Source organism: Gopherus flavomarginatus, chromosome 12 (genome assembly GCF_025201925.1).
Source record: "Gopherus flavomarginatus isolate rGopFla2 chromosome 12, rGopFla2.mat.asm, whole genome shotgun sequence".
NCBI lineage: Eukaryota > Metazoa > Chordata > Testudines > Testudinidae > Gopherus > Gopherus flavomarginatus.
The window spans coordinates 1789707-1814431 of NC_066628.1; the positions used below are offsets into that span (position 1 = coordinate 1789707).

The following is a 24725-nucleotide window of genomic DNA, read 5'->3' on the forward strand; positions in this document are numbered from 1 at the left end:
GATCCCCGGGCAGTCAGGCCTCCCCATTGCCCCAGGGCAGTGCGAGGGGCTGGGCTGCAGGAGGGGGGACGGGGGGGTGCTGTCCCCAGGCAGTCAGGGCTCCCCATTGCCCCAGGGCAGTGCGAGGGGCTGGGCTGCAGGAGGGGGGACGGGGGGCGCTGTCCCCAGGCAGTCAGGGCTCCCCATTGCCCCAGGGCGGCGCTAGGGGCTGGGCTGCAGGGGGGGGGGGCAGCAGGGGGCTCTGCCCGGGCAGTCAGGGCTCCCCATTGCCCCAGGGCAGTGCGAGGGGCTGGGCTGCAGGGGGGGGGGCAGCAGGGGGCTCTGCCCGGGCAGTCAGGGCTCCCCATTGCCCCAGGGCGGTGCTAGGGGCTGCAGGTGGCGGGGCAGGGGGGCTAACAGGGGGCTCTGCCCAGGCAGGCAGGGCTCCCCCTGGCCTCAGGGCGGCGCTAGGGGCTGGGCTTCAGGGGGGGCGGGGGCAGCAGGGGGCTCTCCACAGGCAGGGTGGGGCTGAGGGTGCTGCCCCCCAAAATTCCCTGTGGGCCTGGCTGTCCTGGGAAGAGGGGGTGCAGGGGGTACTGGTAGGCACCATGCCCCTGGGAACAGTGGGTCACTAGGTGTTGCCACACCCCATGGAGGGGGGTATTGGGGGGTTCCTGGGGGCACAGAGCTCCTGGAAGAGGGAGTTCAAGGGGTCACTAGGAGGCACCACACCCCCAGGAAGTGGACAATTGGGGGGTCACTGCTAGACACCATGCAGCCAGGAAGGAGGGATTCGGGGGGGGGGTGTCACTGGTAGGCACTGTGCCCCCAGAAACAGCGGGTCACTAGGAGATGCCACACCCCCAAGAAGGGGGGAGATCAGGGGGTTACTGGGGGCACCACACCCCCAGGAAGGGGGTTGATTGGGGGTCATTGGGGGCACCGCACCTCAGGGAATAGGGTAATCGGGGGGGGTCCCCACGCTCAGAGCTGACACCACATGGCTACAAATCACACCATGATTTTTATTCATTTTCCATCCGTCAGAAAATAAGTTAGATTTGTCTCCCAATTACCTGTCTGAAGGGGGGGGCTGCCCCCTGTGCAGAGGGGATTGTGGGTAAGGCACAGAAGGGGATATTGGGTGCGGGGGGGTCAGAGGGGTTCTGGGCAGTGGGATTCTGGGTAGGGAGCGAGGGGGCACAGAAGGGGATGCTGGGTGGGGGGGTCAGAGGGGTTCTGGGCAAGAGGATTGTGGGTAAAGGGATGTGAGGTGCTGCAGAGGGGCACTGTGGGTACATGGAGTGTGTGGTGGCAGGTGGGGGGCCGTCAGGGCTGCCCCTCCACGTCCCCGCCCCCCTCCCCGCCGGTGCCCCCCGGGCTCTCCCCCAGCAGGCGGGCGAGCTGGTCCAGGACCCGCTGCAGGGTGTGGGCCAGGCGCTGGGCGTGGGTCTCGCGGCAGCAGTTGAAGGCCGTGATGGCGAAGTTGACGTGGGCATCCAGCGGGTTGTAGCAGACCCCGTAGCCGTCCGGCACCTGCGGCCCGTAGACCATCAGGCAGTCGGAGCGCGAAGCCACCTGGGGGGTGGGGAGAGCAGGGTAAGGGGGGCGGCCAGCCCCAAGTCCCCCCCGCCTGCACCCCAACCTACACCCAACCTGAACCCCCCACCACTGATGACCTCCAGTGAGGAGGCAGGATAAGAGCCCACTACTGCCACCTTTGAAGGGATCTCCCCCCAACACCCCTGGGCAGGGAGAGGGGAGGGAGCAGGAATGGGTGTTAGTTGGGGGGCAGGGGCCCATATCTGCCTGCTGAGCAGCCATCAGTGGATGGCAACAGTATAGGGGGTAGCAGGGAGGTCCATACCTGTCTGGTAAGCAGCCGGCAGTGCGTGGCGATGGCGTAGGGGCGCTGTGGGGCGGGTCAGGGTGAGGTGGGGGGCGCCGTGGGGCAGTACCTGGCCGGTGAGCAGCCGGCAGTGCGTGGCGATGGCGTAGGGGCACCGTGGGGCAGGTCAGGTGAGGTGGGGCGCACCGTGGGGCAGTACCTGGCCGGTGAGCAGCCGGCAGTGCGTGGCGATGGCGTAGGGGCGCCGTGGGGCAGTACCTGGCCGGTGAGCAGCCGGCAGTGTGTGGCGATGGCGTAGGGGCGCCGTGGGGCGGGTGAGGGTGAGCTGGGGGCGCTGTGGGGCAGTACCTGGCCGGTGAGCAGCTGGCAGTGCGTGGTGATGGCATAGGGGCGCCGTGGGGCGGGTGAGGGTGAGGTGGGGGGCGCCGTGGGGCAGTACCTGGCCGGTGAGCAGCCGGCAGTGCTTGGCGATGGCGTAGGGGCACCGTGGGGCAGGTGAGGGTGAGCTGGGGGGCGCCGTGGGGCAGTACCTGGCCGGTGAGCAGTCGGCAGTGCGTGGCGATGGCGTAGGGGCGCCGTGGGGCGGGTGAGGGTGAGCTGGGGGGCGCCGTGGGGCAGTACCTGGCCGGTGAGCAGCCGGCAGTGCATGGCGATGGCGTAGGGGCGCCGTGGGACGGGTGAGGGTGAGCTGGGGGGCGCCGTGGGGCAGTACCTGGCCGGTGAGCAGCCGGCAGTGCGTGGCGATGGCGTAGGGGCGCCGTGGGGCGGGTGAGGGTGAGCTGGGGGGCGCCGTGGGGCAGTACCTGGCCGGTGAGCAGCCGGCAGTGCATGGCGATGGCGTAGGGGCGCCGTGGGACGGGTGAGGGTGAGCTGGGGGGCGCCGTGGGGCAGTACCTGGCCGGTGAGCAGCCGGCAGTGCGTGGCGATGGCGTAGGCCGTGTCCATGAAGATCCCTGGCAGCCGCTGCCCGTCCCCGATGGCCGCCAGCTTCAGGCCCAGGAGGTGCCGGTCGATGCCCTGCCCGGCCAGCACCTGCGGGGAGAGGGTCACCGCCCGGACGCCTGGGTCCCCTCCCTCCGCGTGGGGAGAGGGTCACCGTCCGGACGCCTGGGTCCCAGGCCCGCCCCACCCCTGCCCACGTAGGGAGAAGGTCCCAGCCCGGACGCCTGGGTCCCCTCCCTCCGCGTGGGGAGAGGATCACCGCCCGGACGCCTGGGTCCCCTCCCTCCGCGTGGGGAGAGGATCACCGCCCGGACGCCTGGGTCCCAGGCCCGCCCCACCCCTGCTCACGTAGGGAGAAGGTCCCAGCCCGGACGCCTGGGTCCCCACCCTGCGGGGGATGGGGGTTGTCGCACCTGTTCGGTCCTGGCGCTCTGAGATTCCACAGCCGCCTGCAGCAGGGCCAGCGTCTCCTCGTCCTGGGGGGTGGGGGGACCCGGGTCAGCACGGGGGTTGCTGGGGGGCAGGGGGACAGGGTAGGAACAGGGTGGGTGGGGATCCGTGGGGGGGGGAGGACTCGTGCATGGTGTGGGCCAGGCGCAGAATTAGGGGACCGTGGGGGGGGGAACAGTTACCTAGCCATGGGGGAACACGATACCTGGCTGTGGGGCAGCCGTGGGGTGCAGGGCAGTGGGGGGATTGTGGGGGGCCGGTTACCTGGCTGTGGGATGCGGGGGGCATTACCTGGCTGTGGGGCGTGTCCATGGCCCGGGCCAGGCACAGCACCGGGGGGGGGCCGCAGGGCGCAGTGGGGGGGCTGTGGGGCGCAGGAGTCGGGGGGGGGTTACCTGGCTGTGGGGCGCGTCCATGGCCCAGGCCAGGCGCAGCACCGGGGGGGCCGCGGGGCACGGGGGGGATGTACGGGGGTTACCTGGCTGTGGGGCGCGTCCATGGCCCGGGCCAGGCACAGCACCGGGGGGGCCGCGGGGCGCAGTGGGGGGGTTACCTGGCTGTGGGGCGCGTCCATGGCCCGGGCCAGGTGCAGCACCGGAGGGGCCGCGGGGCGCAGTGGGGGGGTTACCTGGCTGTGGGGCGTTTCCATGGCCCGGGCCAGGCGCAGCACCGGGGGGGCCGTGGGGCGCAGTGGGGGGTTACCTGGCTGTGGGGCGTTTCCATGGCCCGGGCCAGGCGCAGCACCGGGGGGGCCGCGGGGCGCACGGCGTCCGTCCGTCCCAGGTGGAAACGGCGTAGGGACACCACCTCGCTGGTGGCGCAGAGCGAGCCGTGGGTCCTGGGGGGAGACCGGGGTCAGTCAGCCCCACATTGCCCCCCCCACTGCACCCCCCGGCCTGGGCCCCCAGGGCCCCCACCTGTAGTAGGCCAGCTGCAGCGCCACCTGGAAGAGGGAGTCGGGGCGCAGCCCCCAGCGCTTGGGGAGCCCCTGCCCGAACCCCCGGTAGGTGAAACAGCTGATGTCCAGGTCCGTGATCAGGCTGGGGGGAGAGAGAGGTTAGCTGGGGGCTGGACCCTCCGCCCCCCAATGCCCCTCCCCACAGCTCCCCCCTGCCCCCCTCCCCACCCCTCTGCACCATCCCAAGCCCCTGCTCCCCAAAAGCCCCCCACCCCTCCCCAACTTTCCCCTCCCCCCTTCAACGCCCCCTCCCCGCACTGGATTACCTCCCATGCCCCCGCTGCCCCCCGCCCCCGGCTCTCACATGTCCAGGTTCTGCTTGGCTCGCTCGATGTCCCACTTGATCTCGGGGGTGATGTAGAAGTACAGCTTGGGGGGCAGGGGCAGGGGCGTCATGGGGGCGCGCGCCGTGTCAGGGTCCTTGCTGCCAGAGACCCCAGGTCAGATGGGAGGATCCCCCCAAAATCACTGTGCTGGGGGCACGTCACTGCACCCCAAAACCAGCCTCCCCTGGTAGCACATTCTGCCCTCTCCCCCACACACTGCCCTCCCCTTCCCAAGGCAGGAAGTCCCACCCCTTTCCCATTCCCAAAACAGGAAGTTCTGCCCCTCTCACCCACCAGCCTGCTCGAGCCCCACAGAGATGGTACAGGGGATCCCTCACCCCAATCCCCCCCCATGCTTCCCATTTTGGGGTCCCTCCACTACAGGACAAAAATGGGGGATCTGGGGCTGCTGTCCCCTAAGAATGGACCTCCAATTACCCCCCCCACCCGTTCAGGGGCTCCCCAACACACATGTAATTTGGGGTTCAGGGAATGCCATCCCATAGGGAAGGGTGAACTCTGCACCCCATCTTGGGGAGCCCCAACTTTGGCACAGTTTCACTCCCCTTGTGGGGAGATGAAACCCCTAAATCTCCCCTTCGCTCCATTACAAGGGGATCCCTAATTCAGGAGAATATTTGGCGGCTGCCTTATAGGGAGATGTGACCCCCAAATCCTCTGTTTCCATTGGGTCCCCCCAGGCTGGCCCTATGGGATTGATCAGGGGGTCAAGGGTCTGGGGGCACCCCAAATGTCCTAGTTTAGCAGTTACCAGTAATCGAGGACATGGTCGATGATGGTGGCTATGGGGGCCCCGTCGGCCATGGCCTGTTCATACAACACCCCACAAACGCCGTCCTCCCCCACGATGAACTGGGGGCAGGGAAAGAGAGAGAGAGTGAGACAAAACAGGAAATCCCGCCTCTTCCCTTCCACCCTAATCCCAAAACAGGAAGTCCTGCCCCTTTTCTTCCCACAAAACAGGAAGTCCTGCCTCCCTACACACTGTCCCACCCCTGCAGTCCAAACTAGGAAATCCCGCCTCCCTCTCTACCTTTTCTTCACCTCCCACAAATTAGGAATTCCTGCCCCCACCCAATTCTCCAAGACAGGAAGTCCCGCCCCCTTCTCCCAAAGCAGGTAGTCCCGCTCCCACCTCACCTGCAGGGTCTTGTCAAACCACCGGTTGCCGCTGTTGGAGTAGCTGCCGCCCCCGTGCAGCATCTGGGCGGCGACGCGGCTGGGGTAGCGCTCGTCCGACACCTTCAGCACCGGGGCGTCGAGGCAGACGGTGAAGAGGCTGCGCTGGATGCACCGGGCCGACTCCCGGTTCAGCCGGTCTGGGGGCGGGGTCACCGGACGGGTCAGCCCCACCCCCTCGCACCAAGCGGGATTGGAACCCAGAACCTGCCTGCTTTGGGATCCCACCCTTGTTACACCCCATTCACTGCTGTCCCCCAGGCGTCGGGGCCCCCCTTTAGCCCCTTCCAAAGCAGGAAGTCCCGCCTCCTTTCCCCCTCCCCCGTTACATCTTGAGATATACATGGACCCCCAGGCCAGGCCCCCCCCCCGTACCTCTCACGAGGGTGCTGCAGGCCTGGCCCAGCCTTTGGGGTCCCCTGTACCTCTCACAAGCGGGCTGCAGGCCTGGCCCAGCCTTTGGGGTCCCCAGCCCCCCGTACCTCTCACGAGGGTGCTGCAGGCCTGGCCCAGCCTTTGGGGTCCCCCATACCTCTCACGAGGGGGCTGCAGGCCTGGCCCAGCCTTTGGGGTCCCCAGCCCCCCCGTACCTCTCACGAGGGGGCTGCAGGCCTGGCCCAGCCTTTGGGGTCCCCCGTACCTCTCACGAGGGGGCTGCAGGCCTGGCCCAGCCTTTGGGGTCCCCAGACCCCCGTACCTCTCACGAGGGGGCTGCAGGCCTGGCCCAGCCTTTGGGGTCCCCAGCCCCCCCATACCTCTCACGAGGGGGCTGCAGGCCTGGCCCAGCCTTTGGGGTCCCCAGCCCCCTGTACCTCTCACGAGGGTGCTGCAGGCCTGGCCCAGCCTTTGGGGTCCCCAGCCCCCCCGTACCTCTCACGAGGGTGCTGTAGGCCTGGCCCAGCCTTTGGGGTCCCCAGCCCCCCGTACCTCTCACGAGGGTGCTGTAGGCCTGGCCCAGCCTTTGGGGTCCCAAGCCTCTCGTACCTCTCACGAGGGTGCTGCAGGCCTGGCCCAGCCTTTGGGGTCCCCAGCCCCCCCATACCTCTCACGAGGGTGCTGTAGGCCTGGCCCAGCCTTTGGGGTCCCCAGCCCCCCGTACCTCTCATGAGGGTGCTGTAGGCCTGGCCCAGCCTTTGGGGTCCCCAGCCCCCCCATACCTCTCACGAGGGTGCTGTAGGCCTGGCCCAGCCTTTGGGGTCCCCAGCCCCCCATACCTCTCATGAGGGTGCTGTAGGCCTGGCCCCAGGTGTGCCGGTGATCCCCCGTCAGCACCCCCAGTGGCTCCTTGTCCGTCTTCCACGACAGCCCCCGGATGCGCTGCAGCTGCAGGTGCAGCTGGTCCACGGTGAGGGGGGTCCCGTCGCTGTTGTACACCTCCAGCTGGAAAAACTGGGGGGGGGTCGGGGTCAGCCCCTGCAGGGCCCCCCGGAATCCCCTCAGCGACTTCCCGAGGACCCCCGCCCCGACACAGACACCCCCAAATGCCCATTTCCCCCTCAGGAGTCAGCCAGCCCCACTCCCTGACACCCCCACCCTGGGAATCCCAGACACAGGGCTGTTCTGGGGGGTCAGAGGGGGCGATGCAGGGGGGCCATCCCTGGGGATGACCTGGACAAAGGGAGGTTTGGGGGTGTCACAGGGGGTTCTGGGGGGCACGTTTCCCACAGGGTCCCAGGGCATGCCAGGTCAGGGGTGTCACTTGAGGGGGTTCTGGAGACTCCGGGGCAGGGCCAGCTCAGGGGGCCGGGGGGGGTCCCAGGGGTACCTGGAAGTTGCGGACGACGGTGATGAAGGTGGGGGCCCGGCGCCCTGGGGGGGGCAGCAGAAGCCCGTCGTGCTTGGGGCCAGGTAGGCGGCAGGAGGCGAAGAGGCGGCTGTACTGGGCCATGCACTGGGGGTGCCCCCCCCGGTACTCCACCAGCAGCGCCTGCCTGGGAGGGCGGGGGGGGCACATGAGAGACACGGGGCAGAGCGACCCCTCAAGTCCTGTCCCACCCCCACGGCCCCCCCAGTCCTGTCCCAATCCCACCCCAAGGCCCCTCCCAGTCCTGCCCTCAATCACCCCCTCCCCTATCCAAAGTCCTGCCCCTCCTCCACCCCCAGGCCCCCCCGTCCTGCTCCCCATCACCCCTCCCCCACCCCCAGGGACCCCCAGTCCAACCCCAAATCACCCCCTCTCCCACTCCTCTGGGTCCTGTATAGCCCCCCTGTCCCTTCCCGCAACCCCCGATATCTAGTCCCCCCAAATTAACCCCCATTCCTGCAACCGTACCCCAATGCTGGGGGGGGGGTCGGGTCAGGAACTTACTGATCAATCTTAGCCTTGAAATCCAGCACCCCCGCGATGAGCTTCGCCGCAAACCTGGGGGGGGGGGAATGTCACAGATCCACCAGTGCCCCTCACTCCCGACCCGCAGCCCCTGCCACCCCACCCCTGGGCTCCCCCGAGCTCTGCCGGTGCCCCTCACTCCCGACCCGCAGCCCCTGCTAGCCCAGCGCAGCCCTCCCCAGCCCTGCCGGTGCCCCTCACTCCCGACCCGCAGCCCCTGCCACCCCACCCCTGGGCTCCCCCCAGCTCTACCGGTGCCCCTCACTCCCGACCCGCAGCCCCTGCCAGCCTGGCCTTGCCCGCCCCCCAGCTCTGCCGATGCTCCTCACTCCCGACCTGCAGCTCCTGCTAGCCCAGCCCTGCCCCCCCAGCTCTGCCGATGCTCCTCACTCCCGACCCGCAGCCCCTGCTAGCCCTGCCCGCCCCCCAGCTCTGCCAGTGCCCCTCACTCCCGACCCGCAGCCCCTGCTAGCCCAGCTCTGCCCCCCCAGCTCTGCCGATGCTCCTCACTCCCGACCCGCAGCCCCTGCTAGCCCTGCCCGCCCCCCCAGCTCTTCTTGTGCCCCTCACTCCTGACCCGCAGCCCCTGCTAGTCCTGCCCATCCCCCAGCTCTGCCAGTGCTCCTCACTCCCGACCCGCAGCCCCTGCTAGTCCTGCCCATCCCCCAGCTCTGCCAGTGCTCCTCACTCCCGACCCGCAGCCCCTGCTAGCCCAGCCCTGCCCCCCCAGCTCTGTTTGTGCCCCTCACTCCCGACCCGCAGCCCCTGCTAGCCCTGCCTGCCCCCCCAGCTCTGCTGGTGCCCTTCACTCCCGACCCGCAGCCCCTGCTAGCCCTGCCCGCCCCCCCAGCTCTGCCGGTGCCCCTCACTCCCGACCCGCAGCCCCTGCTAGCCCTGCCCGCCCCCCCAGCTCTGCCGGTGCCCCTCACTCCCGACCCGCAGCCCCCCCAATACCCACCGGAGCTGCCCCCTCCAGTCGCTATAGTCCTGCTTGGGGAGCACCACAGCCGGGCTGGAGTGGACGGTGAGGGGCAGGCGGCTCTCCAGATACGCGCTCTGCACCCACCAATCTGAGAGCTGGGGGGGACAAAGCAGGGTTACAATCGGGGGGGGGTGTTATGGAACCTTTGACCCGAGCTCCCCCCCTCCCCTGGTGGAGACCTGACACACCCTCATTGCACTGATGGGCCTGAGCAGAGTCACCAGCAGGGGACGCTGTCCCCGGGCAGCCGCCCCACTCCCATCTCCCGCCCCAGATGCTGGGGTCCCCCCCAAACAGCTCCAGGGACCTTCACAGGACTCCTGGGTCCCCCGACCTTTCATCCCTCCCCCCAAACTCCTGGGTTCTGCCTGTTCCCAGCCCTGCCCAGGACACCTGGGTTCTCCTCCTCCCCAGTTCCCTAACCCTGGACTCCTGGGTCCCTCAACCTCCTGGGTTCTGCCTGTTCCCAGCCCTGCCCAGGACACCTGGGTTCCCCTCCTCCCCAGGGCTCCTTACCCATCCCGTTCCCTAACCCCCGGACTCCCGGGTCCCCCCGGCTCTACCCAGTTCTCCATGCGGGCAGCTCTGCGCTCCAGCTGGGCCTGCAGCCGCTCCCCCTCCCCGCCAGGTGCCCCGAACTCCTGCACCAGCTGCCGGGTTTCCTCCAGCTCCTCGGGCGTGACCAGCACCTCCAGCGAGCGCAGGTACCGCTCCAGCGTCTGCGCCAGGGGGGGCACGGGCTGCCGGGGCAGCGGGAAGGACGAGGCCAGGCACCGCGACGGGGGCCGCTGCAGGGATGGGAACGGCTCGAATGCACCAACGGGCCCACCTGCCGCCCTAGGCACGTGCAGCTGTCCCCAAGGCTGAAACTGCAACAGGAAAGTCACCAAAGCGCCACCCGGACCCGGGCATCACGCAGCCTCCGATGCCGGCCCACACAATGCAGCCGGCGTTGAAATGCACCAACAGCAGCTGCGGTTCGAGGCTTCCAGTGCTGGAAATGCAACCGCCTGCCTGCACCGTGGCACCAGCAACCCGCAGACCCAGCCGCCTGCCTGCACCGTGGCACCCGCAACCCACAGACCCAGCCGCCTGCCTGCACCGTGGCACCCGCAACCCGCAGACCCAGCCGCCTGCTTGCACCGTGGCACCCACAGACCCAGCCGCCTGCCTGCACCGTGGCACCCGCAGACCCAGCCGCCTGCCTGCACCGTGGCACCCGCCACCCGCAGACCCAGCTGCCTGCCTGCACCGTGGCACCCGCCACCCGCAGACCCAGCCGCCTGCTTGCACCGTGGCACCCGCAGACCCAGCCGCCTGCTTGCACCGTGGCACCCGCAGACCCAGCCGCCTGCTTGCACCGTGGCACTTGCAGACCCACCCACCTGCTTGCACCGTGGCACCCGCAACCTGCAGACCCAGCCGCCTGCTTGCACCGTGGCACCCGCAGACCCAGCCGCCTGCCTGCACCGTGGCACCTGCGACCCGCAGACCCAGCCGCCTGCCTGCACCGTGGCACCCGCGACCCGCAGACCCAGCCGCCTGCCTGCACCGTGGCACCTGCAGACCAAGTCGCCTGCCTGCACCGTGGCACCCGCAACCCGCAGACCCAGCCGCCTGCTTGCACCGTGGCACCCGCAGACCCAGCCGCCTGCCTGCACCATGGCACCCGCAGACCCAGGCGCCTGCTTGCAAAGGTTCCAAGGCCCCAGTGGTTCCCCTCACCGGCCGCATGCTGCCGAAGTGGCGGATGCTGCGACCCTCCACCTTAACTGCAGGGTGGCAAAGGCAGAAATGCACCAGGACCCCCGCTGCGAGGTGCAGCCTCGGCTGCAGCCGCCTGCAAGGCCAGGCGTGTTCTGGCCAAGTGGTCACTGCAAGTGTAACCCCCACAGATGGGGGGGTCCCACTTCCAAAGCCAAGGCCGCCCAGAGGATTTGGGGGCCCTTCCATAGCACAAAGCTGCAATACTAGAGAATCCGTTATTCCCGTGGGGGCCTCTGCGGGGCCCGGGGCCTATTGCCCCTCTGCCCCCCCCCGGCGGCCCTTCGGCAGCTCCGCAAACCTGCAGCGGGCGAGGGGCCCCCGCCGTGCCACCTGCTGCGGCTTTGACCTGCACCGGGGGGGGGAGGGTTGCATTGGCCGCTTTGGACAGGGCCGCCCGGGGGGGGGGCAGTGGGGCAATGGGCCCCCACGGGAATAGCGGATTCTCTAGTATTGCAGCTTTGTGCTATGGAAGGGCCCCCGACATTGCTTTGCCCCAGGGCCCCCGAATCCTCTGGGCGGCCCTGGCTCGCACACCCGCCCCCCCGCCCCCGCTCGGCCGAGGCACGTGCTGCCAGGTTCCCGCCGCCCCCCTGCAAAGGGGGAAACGCGCCGCAGCCCCCCCCGCGCAAACGCGACCCAGTGGAGGGGCCTCCGGGCTGCCAGCCCCCCCGCTGCAAAACTGCAACCTAGGGGCTGGGGCTGGGGCTGGGGCTGCCCCTCCCCCGGGCTTTGCTCCGCCCGCGGCCCCTTTGCAAACTCCCGCACTTTGCGGCCCAGCAACGGTTTGCACCGGCCCCCCCCCACTCACCGGGGCGCGCGAACCCGGAGCTCGGGCGCAGCCCCAGGGGGGCAGGAGGAGCCTCCAGCGCCCCATGCCGGGGGGTGGGGGGGTTGCTCGGTCGGGCGGGGCCCTGACCCGGCTGCGATCCGGCAGGAAGCAGGGGCGGGGCTGTTTGGAGGGAGCTGCCGGCAGAGCCCGCAACGGGCCGGCAGGAGGCGCTGCTGCGAGACCCCCCCCCCGAGCGCCCCTCCCCCAACGCAGCCCTGAACCGGGCCGGGGGGAGGGAACAGGACGCCTGGGTTCTCTCCCCAGCTGGGCCACAGACCGTCTTTGGGCCAATCACAGAATTGCTCCCTGCCTCAGTTTCCCCAAGTGGGGATAATGATCCTTCCTGTGTCTAGTGAGACTGCGGGGAACCAGTTCTCATGGAGTCACAGCCGGCGCGACGGGGCCCTGATCCCAGCCAAGGTGTGTCAGCTCCCGGCCCACGGGGGCTCTGATCTCAGCAGCGCCCGGTGCAATGGGGGCCCAATCTCGCCCGGGGTCTAGGAGGCGCCCGGCCTGACGGGGCCCCAATCTCAGCTGGGGTCCCAATCTCGGCCGGGGTCTGGAGGGCACCTGGCCCAATGGAGCCCCAATCTTGGCCGGGACCTGGGGGACATCTGGCCCGACGGGGTCCTGATCTCGGCTGCGGTCTGGGGGGCACCCGGCCCGATGGGGCCCCAATCTTGGCCAGGACCTGGGGGACACCTGGCCCGATGGGGCCCTGATCTTGGCTGGGGTCTGGGGGGCACCCGGCCCGATGGGGCCCCGATCTTGGCTGGGACCTGGGGGACACCTGGCCCGACGGGGCCCTGATCTTGGCTGGGGTCTGGGGAGCACCCGGCCTGACGGGGCCCTGATCTCGGCTGGGGTCTGGGGGGCACCTGGCCCGAAGGGGCCCCAACCTTGGCCGGGACCTGAGGGACACCTGGCCCGATGGGGCCCTGATCTTGGCTGGGGTCTGGGGGGCACCCGGCCCGATGGGGCCCCAATCTTGGCTGGGACCTGGGGGACACCTGGCCCGATGGGGCCCTGATCTTGGCTGGGACCTGGGGGACACCTGGCCTGACGGGGCCCTGATCTTGGCTGGGGTCTGGGGGGCACCCGGCCTGACGGGGGGCTGATTTTGGCCAGTGCCCCCATAATTACCCTAGAACTGAGGCAGTGGAATTTCTTCCCCTTCTCTCGGGCGCTGGAGGGGAACCAGACTCATGTTTTCCCTCTGTGACACCCTGGAAAGGTCGATGCGGCTCCTGGAACGTTCCAGCCAGGCCCCAACCCTTCGTCTCGGCCCCTTCCCCGGGCTCTGACTGGTCACTGGCGCGTCCGGAGCCGGTTCATGCTTCCCACGGACGGGTTTGTGTCATGGGGTGAGTGTCAGAAAACCCACTTGCTTGCCAGCGCCGGGAGAGAACCCAGGAGTCCTGGTGCCCAGTCCCCCACCCTGCTGTAACCACCAGCCCCCACTCCCCTGTCAGTGCCGGGGAGAGAACCCAGGAGTCCTGGTGCCCAGCCCCCCTATCCTGCTGTAACCACCAGCCCCCACTCCCCTGTCAGTGCCGGGGAGAGAACCCAGGAGTCCTGGTGCCCAGCCCCCCCACCCTGCTGTAACCACCAGCCCCCTCTCCCCTGTCAGTGCCGGGGAGAGAACCCAGGAGTCCTGGTGCCCAGCCCCCCCGTCCTGCTGTAACCACCAGCCCCCACTCCCCTGTCAGTGCCGGGGAGAGAACCCAGGAGTCCTGGTGCCCAGGCCCCCCACCCTGCTGTAACCACCAGCCCCCACTCCCCTGTCAGTGCCGGGGAGAGAACCCAGGAGTCCTGGTGCCCAGCCCCCCCGTCCTGCTGTAACCACCAGCCCCCACTCCCCTGTCAGTGCCGGGGAGAGAACCCAGGAGTCCTGGTGCCCAGGCCCCCCACCCTGCTGTAACCACCAGCCCCTACTCCTCTGCCAGCGCTGGGGAGAGAACCCAGGAGTCCTGGTGCCCAGCCCCCCCATCCTGCTGTAACCACCAGCCCCCACTCCCCTGTCAGTGCCGGGGAGAGAACCCAGGAGTCCTGGTGCCCAGCCCCTCCCCCATAACCATCAGCCCCCACTCCCCTCTCAGGGCACATAACACATTTGCGTGGCAGTCAGAGGATGTTTCGAACGTGGTGTGGAGCCCGGTTCCCCTTTGCGAGCCCGGTCCCAGTCGGTTGTGGAGATCCGGCTGTGACAGCTGCAGCGGTGCTGGGTCAGAGCAGAGCCTGCCAGCCCCCCGGGTAAGGACCTGCCCGGCCTGGCCCTGTCCGTCTGCCAAGGGTCGCCAGTGTCTGCTCGCTGCCTCGCCCCTCGCTATTAGCGAACCGAGCTCAGAGTTCGCAGGAGCCTCGGCGAATATCGGCGCAGTCCTGGGAACGACTGCAGCTTCCTTTGGCCAAATGAGCTCCCGTTCCCGCTAACCAGCGGCTCTGCGTTTCGGGCTCTTTCCTTACTGCCCAGAGAGACGCGGCGCGGGTGGGCTAGGTCCCGGCACGCCCAGGAGTTATGACATCAATTCGATCCGACGCCCCTGCTAGTGGGCAGATAGTGTTCCATCTGTCAGCGTGTGAACGGATCCAGTCCAGAGCTGGGTGTGCAGAGACTCGTTAGCATCTCTTCGTCAAAGTCTGTTTTATCATCGTCGTTAATGTATCGGATCATCCCAAGGTGCACTGATGAGTCGTTAATAGGCCAGGCTGGTCTGGTTACTCAATACAGCTGGAATGGCTCTGTTCTGCGGCGTCGGCGAATGTTTCCGCTCCGCTCTGGCCCCGTTCGGGCAGGCGGCTGCTCGAGGAATCATTCCCCCTCGCTCACTGCTGCTCCAATCGACACATCGGTTCAGTTGGGAGACTCGGGCGCCGAAATAATGAGCCTTTTTCCTCAGGCTTTTCAGAGCATCCGTGTGTTGATTGTTGGGCGCGAGCAGTAATGAAGGAATCTGGATTTCATCGCTGGTCGCTCTGGTGTGTCCATACGCGTGAACGGCGCTGAGCATTTCCCTGGCGTGTTCGATCACTCTGCCATTTTGCTGTGTTTGTGTTAATCTCTGTGGGTGTATTTCTTAGGTTGGGGGGTTGGGGTGTATCCGCCCCGGGTTGTGACCGTGTGACTGTTACCGTCGCTGGGTATTGAGCAGATTCTGGTGCCATTCTCTGGCACGAATGCAGCTTTCAGACTGACACGGCCCGACTCTGATGTCGTGCTAATGGCCACCCCGTATCTGCAGCAGGCCGGCGTTACACTCGGGGGTGATTCTCACATAGCGGGACCGGGCAGCAGGTGTGAAAAATCGGGACAGAGAAGGGGGTAATAGGAGCCTATATATAAAAAAAGCCCCAGATATCAGGACTGTCCCTATAAAATCTGGTCGCCCTGTTCTTGCAGGAGCAGTAACCGTCCCGGCTCTGCCTGGGTCCCGCCCGTTACCGGGACCAGCCCATCGCTCGGGCGAGGGCACGAAATGAACGTGTGACCCTGCGGCGGGAGGGCGCTGGGCGACCGATTCACAGGCCTGGCCTGGGTCGGGGAGATCCCAGTGGGGTGTGATCCCCAGTTGTGCAAGTCCTGGGCCCTTGGTGGCCCCTAGGACCTACCCCGGGATTTCTCGGCCCGCAGGGCACAGGGGCTGGAACGAGGGGGGCGGGGGTCTGGTTTCCATCCTGCCCAGGGATCTGGCTTGGTCCAATGGCTCTTGGCCCCCGTGGTGCCCACCCAGCCCAGCCCCTGCCCCACGCAGGTGCCACAGGACTCTGCCCGGGGCCAGTTCTGCCTTCTCCTTCCCAGCCTCTCCAGCGGCCTCTTGACAAGCCCTTCCCCAGCGCCCAGTGTTTGCCCTGCAAACGGGCTCGCGTGCCAGCCGGCTCCTGGAGTACGGCCGGGTGCCAGGACGCCTGGATTCTCCCTCTCCCCAGCTGGGGGGCCGGGTGCCAGGACGCCTGGGTTCTCCCTCTCCCCAGCTGGGGGGCCGGGTGCCAGGACGCCTGGGTTCTCCCTCTCCCCAGCTGGGGGGCCGGGTGCCAGGACGCCTGGGTTCTCCCTCTCCCCAGCTGGGGGGCCGGGTGCCAGGACGCCTGGGTTCTCCCTCTCCCCAGCTGGGGGGCCGGGTGCCAGGACGCCTGGGTTCTCTCTCTCCCCAGCTGGGGGGCCGGGTGCCAGGACGCCTGGGTTCTCCCTCTCCCCAGCTGGGGGGTCGGGTGCCAGGACGCCTGGGTTCTCCCTCTCCCCAGCTGGGGGGCCGGGTGCCAGGACGCCTGGGTTCTCCCTCTCCCCAGCTGGGGGGCCGGGTGCCAGGACGCCTGGGTTCTCCCTCTCCCCAGCTGGGGGGCCGGGTGCCAGGACGCCTGGGTTCTCCCTCTCCCCAGCTGGGGAGCCGGGTGCCAGGACGCCTGGGTTCTCCCTCTCCCCAGCTGGGGGGCCGGGTGCCAGGACGCCTGGGTTCTCCCTCTCCCCAGCTGGGGGGCCGGGTGCCAGGACGCCTGGGTTCTCCCTCTCCCCAGCTGGGGGGCCGGGTGCCAGGACGCCTGGGTTCTCTCTCTCCCCAGCTGGGGAACCTGGGTGCCAGGACTCCTGGTTCTCTCTCTCCCCAGCTGGGGAACCTGGGTGCCAGGACTCCTGGTTCTCTCTCTCCCCAGCTGGGGGACCTGGGAGCCAGGACGCCTGGGTTCTCTCCCAGCTCTGGGAGCTGAGGGAGGCTGGGAGTTTAGATCGGGGGGAGGGGCTTGGAGCCAGGACGCCTGTGTTCTTTCTCTCCATGGCTGGGCGCCCCGGACTCCTGGGTTCTCTGCCCAGCTCTGGGGGGGGGTGGGATCTGGGAGCCCGGATTCCTGGGTTCTCGGCCCCGCCCCTGGGGGGAAGGGGAGGGGGATCTGGGAGCCCAGACTCCTGGGTTCTCGACCCCACCCCGGGTAGGGGGAATCTGGTAGCCTGGACTCCTGGGTTCTCAACCCCGCCCGGGGGGGGAGGGGAGGGGAATCTGGGAGCCCGGACTCCTGGGTTCTCGGCCCGGCCCGGCCCGGCCCAGGGGGAGGGGGATCTGGGTGCCCGGACTCCCGGGTTCTCGGCCCGGCCCGGCCCGGGGGGAGGGGGATCTGGGTGCCCGGACTCCCGGGTTATCGGCCCGGCCCGGGGGGAGGGGGATCTGGGTGCCCGGACTCCTGGGTTCTCGGCCCCGCTTCGGGGGAGGGAAGGGGGATCTGGGAGCCCGGACTCCCGGGTTCTCGGCCCGGCCCAGGGGGAGGGGGATCTGGGTGCCCGGACTCCCGGGTTCTCGGCCTGGCCCGGCCCGGGGAGTGGGGATCTGGGTGCCCGGACTCCCGGGTTCTCGGCTCGGCCCGGCCCGGGGGGAGGGGGATCTGGGTGCCCGGACTCCTGGGTTCTCGGCCCGGCCCGGGGGGAGGGGGATCTGGGTGCCCGGACTCCCGGGTTCTCAGCCTGGCCCGGCCCGGGGGGTGGGGATCTGGGTGCCCGGACTCCCGGGTTCTCGGCCCGGCCCGGGGGGAGGGGGATCTGGGTGCCCGGACTCCTGGGTTCTCGGCCCGGCCCGGGGGGAGGGGGATCTGGGTGCCCGGACTCCCGGGTTCTCAGCCTGGCCCGGCCCGGGGGGTGGGGATCTGGGTGCCCGGACTCCCGGGTTCTCGGCCCGGCCCGGGGGGGGGGGGGGATGGAATGCTCATACATCCGTTGCTAGGGAAGCTGCACGGTTGCCGGGGCCGAGTTCCGGAACTGACGCGGGGGGGCGGGGGGCCGCTCGCCCGGGAGGGGAAGTAAACAAGGCACCGGCCGGTTCGCGGGGGGGCCCCGGTGAGGTGAGATCTGCCCCCGGCCGTGGGGGAGGGGCGGCCGCGCTGCATTCCGGGGGGAGGGAGCGGACCCAGGCGTCCTGGCCGGGGGGCGAGGGATTCTGGGGTCCTGCCCGGAGCCCCCCGGGTGCATTACAGAGGGGCCGGACCCGGCTGCTGGGGGTGCACACAGGCTGGGGGGGTGACCCTCAAAGGGCCCCGCCGCCATAGCGCCGGGGGGGCGGAGAAAGGGGGTGAAGTGACCTGCCTTGCGCCCCACTGGGAGCCCGGACTCCTGGGTTCTCTCCCAGCGCTGGGAGGGCAGTGGGGGCTGGTGGTTAGAGCGGGGGGGGCTGGGAGCCCGGACTCCTGGGTTCTCTCCCAGCGCTGGGAGGGCAGTGGGGGCTGGTGGTTAGAGCGGGGAGGGGGCTGGGAGCCAGGACTCCTGGGTTCTCTCCCAGCGCTGGGAGGGCAGTGGGGGCTGGTGGTTAGAGCGGGGGGGGCTGGGAGCCCGGACTCCTGGGTTCTCTCCCCCCTGCTTGCAAAGCAGGGGTGCAGTGGAAGGATCTGGGGGTGCAGCAGAGGAGGAGGTGAACCTCAAAATGTGTTTCTCTCCTGCCCAGACCCCCCTGCGCCGCTGGGATTCCAGGATGAGGGGCCGACCCCAGGGGAACTGGGGGGCGCTGGCCCCCCTCTGCCTCCTCCTCTTCCTCTTCTTCCTCCTCACCCTCGGCACCTCCTACAAGCCGGTCGTGGTCGTTCACGGCCTGTTCGACAGCCCCTCGGAGTTCAGCCACCTGCTACTCTTCATCAACCAGGTCAGCCCGGACGCCTGGGTCCGCCCCAGGACTCCTGGGTTCTCTCCCAGCTCTGGGAGGGGAGTGGGGGCTGGTGGGTTGGAGCAGGGGGGGCTGGGAGCCAGGACACCTGGGTTCTCTCCCTGGGTCTGGGAAGGGAGTAGGGGCTGGTGGTTAGAGCAGGGGGGGCTGGGAACCAGGACGCCAGGGTTCTCTTCCAGCTGTGGGTGGGACAGGGGCAGATATTCTCCTACTAACTGGAGCAGAGGGTGGATTTCAGCGGCCCCAGCCCAGCTGACTCAGGGCCCTGGAGCTAAAACAACAGGTAGAAAAACAACCTGGAGACGCCCCATGGGGTGATAGGGAATGTGGGCATGAGGTGTAGTAGTTAGACCAGATAGTCCGGACTCCTGGTTTCTCTCCCCGGCTCTGGGAGGGGAGTGGGGGCTGGTGGGAGCCAGGACTCCTGGGTTCTCTCCCCGGCTCTGGGAGGGGAGTGGGGTCTGGTGGTTGGAGCGGGGGAGGGGGGTGGTTGGGACACCTGGGTTCCATTCCCCATGCATTGTGTGACCCCAGGCATGTCCCTCCTCTCTCCCTGCCTCAGTTTCCTTCCTGTCACACAGGCCTGGCAGGCGGTTTGAGTCTGTCTGAATGCAAAGTTTGTTTTAAACTCTGAAGATAAGAAATGCCAAGTCAAATCAGTTCTCTCCAATCCGCACCTACACAGGAATGAACAGAGCTTGGGGGTGGCAGGGCTGGGCTGGCAGGGGTTGCGGGTCCAGAGTGAGGGGCACCGGCAGGGCTGGGGGGGGCAGGGCAGGCTAGTGGGGGCTGTGGGTCGGGAGTGAGGGGCACTGGCAGGGCTGGGGTGGGGGGCAGGGCTGGGGTGGGGGGCAGGGCTGGGCTGGCAGGTGCTGCGGGTTGGGAGTGAGGGGCACCGGCAGGGCTGGGCTGGCAGGGGCTGTGGGTCTGGAGTGAGGGGCACCGTCAGGGCTGGGGGGGGGGGGCAGGACTGGGCTGGCGGGGGCTGCGGGTCAGGAGTGAGGGGCACCGGCAGGGCTGGGCTGGCGGGGGCTGCGGGTCGGGAGTGAGGGGCACCAGCAGGGCTGGGGGGGGGCAGGGCTGGACTGGCAGGGGCTGCGGGTCCGGAGTGAGGGGCACCGGCAGGGCTGGGGGGGGCTGTGGGTCAGGAGTGAGGGGCACCGGCAGGGCTGGGGGGGGCAGGGCTGGGCTGGCGAGGGCTGCGGGTCGGGAGTGAGGGGCACCGGCAGGGTTGGGGGGGGCAGGGCTGGGCTGGCGGGGGCTGCGGGTCAGGAGTGAGGGGCACCGGCAGGGCTGGGAGGGGGCAGGGCTGGGCTGGTGGGGGCTGCGGGTCGGGAGTGAGGGGCACCGGCAGGGCTAGGGGGGGCAGGGCTGGACTGGCAGGGGCTGCGGGTCCGGAGTGAGGGGCACCGGCAGGGCTGGGGGGGGCAGGGCTGGACTGGCGGGGGCTGCGGGTTGGGAGTGAGGGGCACCGGCAGGGCTGGGGGGGGCAGGGCTGGACTGGCGGGGGCTGCGGGTCGGGAGTGAGGGGCACCGGCAGGGCTGGGGGGGGGCAGGGCTGGGCTGGTGGGGGCTGCGGGTTGGGAGTGAGGGGCACCGGCAGGGCTGGGGGGGGCAGGGCTCTTACTCGTCTCTCCCTGGCACAGAGCCACCCTGGCACCAACGTGACGGTCGTGGATCTCTTTGACCACAGCCAGAGCCTGAAGCCGCTGTGGGTGCAGGTGGAGGGTTTCCGACGCGCCATTTCACCCATCATGCAGAACGCGGCCGACGGGGTCCATCTCATCTGCTATTCACAGGGTACGGCCGGCCCCGGAGCCCTGGTACCCCTGCCCAGGCTGGGAGCAGGGGCTGTGGGTCGGGAGTGAGGGGCACCGACGGGGGAGGGCGCAGGGTTGGACTGGCAGGGGGCTGCGGGTCTGGAGTAAGGGGCACCGGCGGGGGGGGGCTCAGGGTTGGACTGGCAGGGGGTGCAGGGTCGGGAGTGAGGGGCACCGACGGGGGAGGGGGGCAGGGCTGGGCTGGCAGGGGCTGCAGGTCGGGAGTGAGGGGCACCAGCAGAGCTGGGGGGGGCAGGGCTAGGCTGGCAGGGGCTGCGGGTCGGGAGTGAGGGGCACCGGGGGAGCAGGGGGCCAAGGGGGGAGCAGCTTTAGTGCCTCCCCCTGCTACTCATGGTGGGAATTGCACTGGGCCGGAGTCCGACCAGGACCCAGGCGATCTGGGCAGGTTTTGTGTCTCCCCCAAGTGGTGGTTGGGGGACGTGCAGGGTTCTCCCTCCCCCGCCCCAGTAAGCAGAGCGACCCCCACCCGCATTTCTCCCTCTCCCTAGGGGGGCTCATCTGCCGAGCTCTGCTCTCCACGATGCCTGATCACAACGTCGACACCTTCATCTCCCTCTCCGCCCCCCAGATGGGACAGTATGGGGGTGAGTGCGCCCGGGGGCGGGGCTGGGGGCTGCGGGTCAGGAGTGAGGGGCACCAGTGGGGCTGGGGGCTGCTGGTAGGGAGAGAGGGGCGTTGGCGGGGCTGGGGGCTGCTAGTCGGGAGTGAGGGGCATCGGCGGGACTGGGGGCTGCGGGTCAGGAGTGAGACGCACTGGGGGAGCTGCGGGTCAGGAGTGAGGGGCACTGGGGGGACTGCGGGTCGGGAGTGAGGGGCACCGGTAGGGCTGGGGGCTGCGGGTCGGGAGTGAGGGCCACTGGGGGGGTGCGGGTCGGGAGTGAGGGGCACCGGCAGGGCTGGGGGCTGCGGGTCGGGAGTGAGGGGCACTGGGGGGGTGCGGGTCGGGAGTGAGGGTCGTCGGCGGGGCTAGGGGCTGCGGGTCAGGAGTGAGGGGCACGGGGGGGTGCGGGTCGGGAGTGAGGGGCGTCGGTGGGGCTGGGGGCTGCGGGTCAGGAGATCTGGGGGGGCCGGGCCCGTCTGACTCCCTGCCCCCCTGCAGACACCCAGTACCTGCGCTGGCTGTTCCCCAAGTACGTGAAGTCCAACCTGTACCGGTTCTGTTACACCCGCCTGGGCCAGGACGTCTCCATCTGCAACTACTGGAACGGTGAGTCGTGGGGGGCTGGGCCGGGGGGGGCACGTGCGTCCTGCTGGCTCCCCACAGACTCTGACCCCCCCTCCTGCCTTCCAGACCCACATCACCGGGACCTTTATCTCAACAGCAGCAACTTCCTCGCCCTGCTCAACAGTGAAAGGGTTAATCCCAACGCCACAGGTAAGGGAAGGCGCCCCTCACTCCCGACCTGCAGCCCCCCAGCCCGGCGGGCGCCCCTCACTCCCGACCCGCAGCCCCCCAGCCCTGCCGGCGCCCCTCACTCCCGACCCGCAGCCCCCTGTTTCCCTAGGCTGGTCCTTGCAGAGTGGGGGGTTCGCAGCTAGGGTCCCCCTGCGCCCCATAACTCCCCTCCCTTGTGCCCCCAGCCTGGAAGAGGAATCTCGTGCGGATCCAGAAGCTGGTTCTGGTCGGGGGTCCGGACGACGGCGTCATCACGCCCTGGCAGTCCAGGTGACCGCGCCGGGGGGAGGGCGGGGCCCTGGGAGCGTCGCTGTGGGGGCCGGGGATGATTGATGGAGGCCAGAGAAAGGGGGCACTGGAAGTTGGGGGGCTTGTGGGGGGCTGTGCTGGGAGGTGGGAGGGTTCAGAGCTGGGGCTGTGATGGGAGGGCTGGGGTGCAGAGGGGGGCAGGGCAGGGTTGTGGGAGAGGGGAGGGGTCGTGGGGCTATGATGAAGTTTGGGGGCCAGCGGAGGATTCGGGGGGCTGGGAGAAGCTGCAGTTAGGGTCACTCCCAGTGGGGAAGATTTGGGATACTGGGGAGAGCGCTAGGTGCTGGGGGGGTAACAAATTGGGGGCCAGCCCAGGGCTGGGTCTGCAGCTCCCTGCAACCTGGGCGCCCCCCAATGAATGACCCCCCCAGTAACCCCTCCGCCTCCCCCAAACAGCCTCTTTGCTTTCTACAACCTCAACGAGACAGTGATGGACATGGAGCAGCAGCTGGTGAGCAGAGCTGGGGGCCTGGGAGGGGAGTGGGGGCTGGTGGGTTAGAGCAGGGGGGTCTGGGAGCCAGGACTCCTGGGTTCTCTCCCCTGCTCTGGGAGGGGAGTGGGGGCTGGTGGGTCAGAGCAGGGGGGTCTGGGAGCCAGAACTCCTGGGTTCTCTCCCTGGCTCTGGGAGGGGAGTGGGGGCTGGTGGGTCAGAGCAGCGGGGGCTAGGAGCCAGAACTCCTGGGTTCTCTCCCTGGCTCTGGGAGGGGAGTGGGGGCTGGTGGGTTAGAGCAGGGGGGTCTGGGAGCCAGGACTCCTGGGTTCTCTCCCTGGCTCTGGGAGGGGAGTGGGGGGTGGTGGGTTAGAGCGGGTGGGGCTGGGAGCCAGGACTCCTGGGTTCTCTCCCTGGCTCTGGGAGGGGAGTGGGGGGTGGTGGGTTAGAGCGGGTGGGGCTGGGAGCCAGGACTCCTGGGTTCTCCTGTCTGTGGCTCTGATGCCCAGCAGGGGGTGGTGCTGGGGAGGGGGGGGGCTGGGGGTGCTTTCTCTCTGTATTACACTGTGTGACTCTCACCTGGCTCTGACCCCCCTTGCCCCCCCAGGTGTACCTGCAGGACAGCTTCGGGCTGAAGACGCTGGACGCCCGCGGTGCCATCGCCCGGTGCCAGATGGCTGGGGTGCCGCACACGGCCTGGCACTCGAACCGCACCGTCTACGAGACCTGCCTGGCCCCCTGGCTCTCCTAGCGGGGGGGCCGGGGGGGGGCAGGGGGCCCTGCCTTTTTAATTACAACCCCCAGGCAATGCGATCCTGTTTGGTACCAAGTGGGTGTTCGGGGCAGGGGGGTTTCCTAGGGGAGGATCCGGGGGGGGGCTGGGATCCCAGGGGGGCTGGGTATGGGACTTTGGGAAGCTGGGTCCTGGCAGGGCTGGGATCCTTTTCCAGGTCAGGTTTGCGGGGGGCGGGGTTTGAACCGGCCCGTAGTTTATGTCATGGCTGCCTGGTTTGGGGGGGCTCAGTTTGGGGGTGCCCCAGCCCCCCAGCCAGGCAGTATCCAGTATTAACCCTTTCGTGCCTGGCACGAGGGGACCAAGCTGTGCTGCCATATTCCATGTGGGACTCAGGGATATCTGGGGGTCTTCAGCCCTCTGCTGTTTTGCCCCCAAAACCAGACCCAACCCTGTCTTAGCTCAGGGGAGAGGGAGAGAGTGGACCCCCAAAAGGGGTAATATTGGGGTACCTGACCCTTGGGAGTTAATTTGGGGGTTCACAGAACTTTTTAGATACATTTCCAGATGTGGCAGTTTTGGGGGTTCAGCTGCAGAGGAATTTGGGGGGCCTGATGGGTCTGAAGGGGCTTTGCGGAAGTCCCTGGAGAAGCTTCAGGACCCCACACTGGGGTCAAGGATTTGAGGGATGATGAGGGATTTAGGGGTTCGCTATGGGGAAGATTAGACCTGGGATCCCAAATTTTGGGGTGCCAAAGACGGGTGCAGATTCAACTGGGGAACTTAGTTGAACCCCAAGGCTTGGAGAGAGATGTCAGCTGCAATTGGGGGTTCAGTTTTAGGGCCTTGAGGGTGGTTTTGGGGTGACTGAATTTGGGGGTGCATTTCCAGAACACAGTTTGGGGCTGAGGTTTTTGGGGTGTCCGGGAGACCTGTTGGTTGGAGTCAGCAGGAATTGTGCATTATATTTTGGGGTTCACATCTCAGCAGATGGTTTTTTGCTCTGGGAAGTTTGGGGTCACGGGAGATTTGCATTAATTTTAGAGGTTCACTTATTTTAGTAGCTTAAGGGCTGTGGATATTGGGGGTAACTAGAGAATTTTCTTGTAGTTTTGGGGTTCACGCCCTGGAAGGGAGTCGTGTGAACTCAGTTAAGCACGTTGAATTTTGGGGAACCACTTAAATTGGGGGTCACTAGACATTTGTAGGGACTCGGGGTTACGTTTTGGGGCTCCCTGCCTGTGCAGGCTGCTACTTTTGGGGGGTCACTAGAGATTTTGTGTTAATTCATAGGGCAAGTTCAGGGAGCTCCATTTATTTGGGGGTTCGCTGGAATTTTTGGGCTGCTTTTAGGGATGATGGGTGGTAATTTGAGGTGGCTGATTTTGCATGAGTTACTGGGGTTCCGTTTTTTTATAAACGGTTGGAGACTTGGACCCTGTGTTTGGGGGTTCTAGGATAATTTGGGGTGTCACTAGCTAGGAGGTTCAGTTCCATTATCTGGAGCACACTGTCAGTATTGGGGTACCAGGCTGTATTGGGGGGAAGTTTCTGCATTTTATGATCCAGCTTCGTGTACAAGCTAGGTGTGGTTTTTTGGGGGGGGCCAGCCCCTTTGCAGTCTAGGGGTGCATTGGGGTAACTGCAGAGCTGACTGCATCTCACTTCAAATTTGGGGCTGCAGTTGTCTGAGGTGCTTTGAATTTTGGGGTGCTTTGCACAGTTGGGATCACTGGGCAATTGACTTGGGGGTGTAGGTTTGGGAGTCCAGCT

General features: G+C 67.9%; 3 protein-coding genes and 1 long non-coding RNA gene across 16 annotated transcripts; 2 read left to right on the plus strand and 2 right to left on the minus strand.

Moving 5' to 3' along the window:
- Positions 1-984: 984 nt before the first annotated feature.
- LOC127032379 (carnitine O-acetyltransferase-like) lies at positions 985-11763 on the minus strand. Of its 3 annotated transcripts, XM_050919609.1 has the most exons (14): positions 11591-11752; positions 9579-9884; positions 8992-9110; positions 8013-8066; positions 7470-7635; positions 6919-7093; positions 5666-5844; positions 5277-5377; positions 4483-4602; positions 4138-4260; positions 3923-4058; positions 3184-3246; positions 2723-2860; positions 985-1557 (listed from the first exon to the last, which is right to left on the minus strand). In XM_050919609.1, the coding sequence occupies exons 1-14, from the start codon at positions 11654-11656 to the stop codon at positions 1309-1311; spliced, it is 1995 nt and encodes a 664-aa protein (XP_050775566.1). In that variant the 5' UTR covers positions 11657-11752; the 3' UTR covers positions 985-1308. The 3 variants fall into 3 exon arrangements, with proteins under 3 accessions (XP_050775566.1, XP_050775567.1, XP_050775568.1); XM_050919610.1 differs by lacking the exon at positions 4483-4602 and having other exon boundaries at positions 11591-11763; XM_050919611.1 differs by lacking the exon at positions 4138-4260 and having other exon boundaries at positions 11591-11761.
- On the plus strand, positions 1584-2601 carry LOC127032433 (uncharacterized). Of its 2 annotated transcripts, none has more exons than XR_007768827.1 (3): positions 1584-1902; positions 1999-2082; positions 2511-2601. It is a non-coding gene; the product is annotated as an uncharacterized LOC127032433 (long non-coding RNA). The 2 variants fall into 2 exon arrangements; XR_007768826.1 differs by lacking the exon at positions 1584-1902 and adding an exon at positions 1903-1993 and having other exon boundaries at positions 2025-2082.
- LOC127032406 (uncharacterized) lies at positions 9894-10956 on the minus strand. 10 transcript variants are annotated; one of them, XM_050919674.1, is made up of 4 exons: positions 10651-10956; positions 10542-10575; positions 10401-10493; positions 9894-10216 (listed from the first exon to the last, which is right to left on the minus strand). In XM_050919674.1, exons 1-4 carry the CDS (start codon positions 10677-10679, stop codon positions 9899-9901), a joined length of 474 nt encoding a protein of 157 aa, XP_050775631.1. In that variant the 5' UTR covers positions 10680-10956; the 3' UTR covers positions 9894-9898. The 10 variants fall into 10 exon arrangements, 9 of the variants coding, with proteins under 9 accessions (XP_050775631.1, XP_050775625.1, XP_050775627.1 ...); XM_050919668.1 differs by having other exon boundaries at positions 10610-10956; XM_050919670.1 differs by having other exon boundaries at positions 10401-10425; positions 10501-10575; positions 10610-10956.
- A 5591-nt stretch (positions 11764-17354) lies between the features above and the next one.
- Positions 17355-23091, plus strand: PPT2 (palmitoyl-protein thioesterase 2). Its single transcript, XM_050919658.1, has 9 exons — positions 17355-17431; positions 18028-18222; positions 19890-20043; positions 20573-20668; positions 21184-21291; positions 21376-21459; positions 21666-21750; positions 22186-22240; positions 22827-23091. Exons 2-9 carry the CDS (start codon positions 18055-18057, stop codon positions 22968-22970), a joined length of 894 nt encoding a protein of 297 aa, XP_050775615.1. The 5' UTR covers positions 17355-17431; positions 18028-18054; the 3' UTR covers positions 22971-23091.
- The last annotated feature ends 1634 nt before the right edge of the window (positions 23092-24725 follow it).

Bases quoted from the DNA above. Each gene is read 5' to 3' on its own strand.
- LOC127032406 (XM_050919667.1), bottom strand. From the start codon at position 10,749: ATGCGGCCGGTGAGGGGAACCACTGGGGCCTTGGAACCTTTGCAAGCA. The intron at 10,576-10,609 runs GTGCCACGGTGC...CTTGGTCTGCAG, and splicing joins GCTGGGTCTGCGGGTTGCGG to GTGCCACGGTGCAGGCAGGC. The intron at 10,217-10,400 runs GTGGGTGGGTCT...CGGTGCAGGCAG, and splicing joins GGGTGCCACGGTGCAAGCAG to GCGGCTGGGTCTGCGGGTGC.
- PPT2 (XM_050919658.1), top strand. From the start codon at position 18,055: ATGAGGGGCCGACCCCAGGGGAACTGGGGGGCGCTGGCCCCCCTCTGC. The intron at 18,223-19,889 runs GTCAGCCCGGAC...TCCCTGGCACAG, and splicing joins TGCTACTCTTCATCAACCAG to AGCCACCCTGGCACCAACGT. The intron at 21,460-21,665 runs GTAAGGGAAGGC...TTGTGCCCCCAG, and splicing joins GGTTAATCCCAACGCCACAG to CCTGGAAGAGGAATCTCGTG.
- LOC127032379 (XM_050919609.1), bottom strand. From the start codon at position 11,656: ATGGGGCGCTGGAGGCTCCTCCTGCCCCCCTGGGGCTGCGCCCGAGCT. The intron at 7,094-7,469 runs GTACCCCTGGGA...ACCCCCCCCCAG, and splicing joins CCGTCGTCCGCAACTTCCAG to TTTTTCCAGCTGGAGGTGTA. The intron at 3,247-3,922 runs GTAACCCCCCAC...CCCACCCCCCAG, and splicing joins TGGAAACGCCCCACAGCCAG to GACGAGGAGACGCTGGCCCT.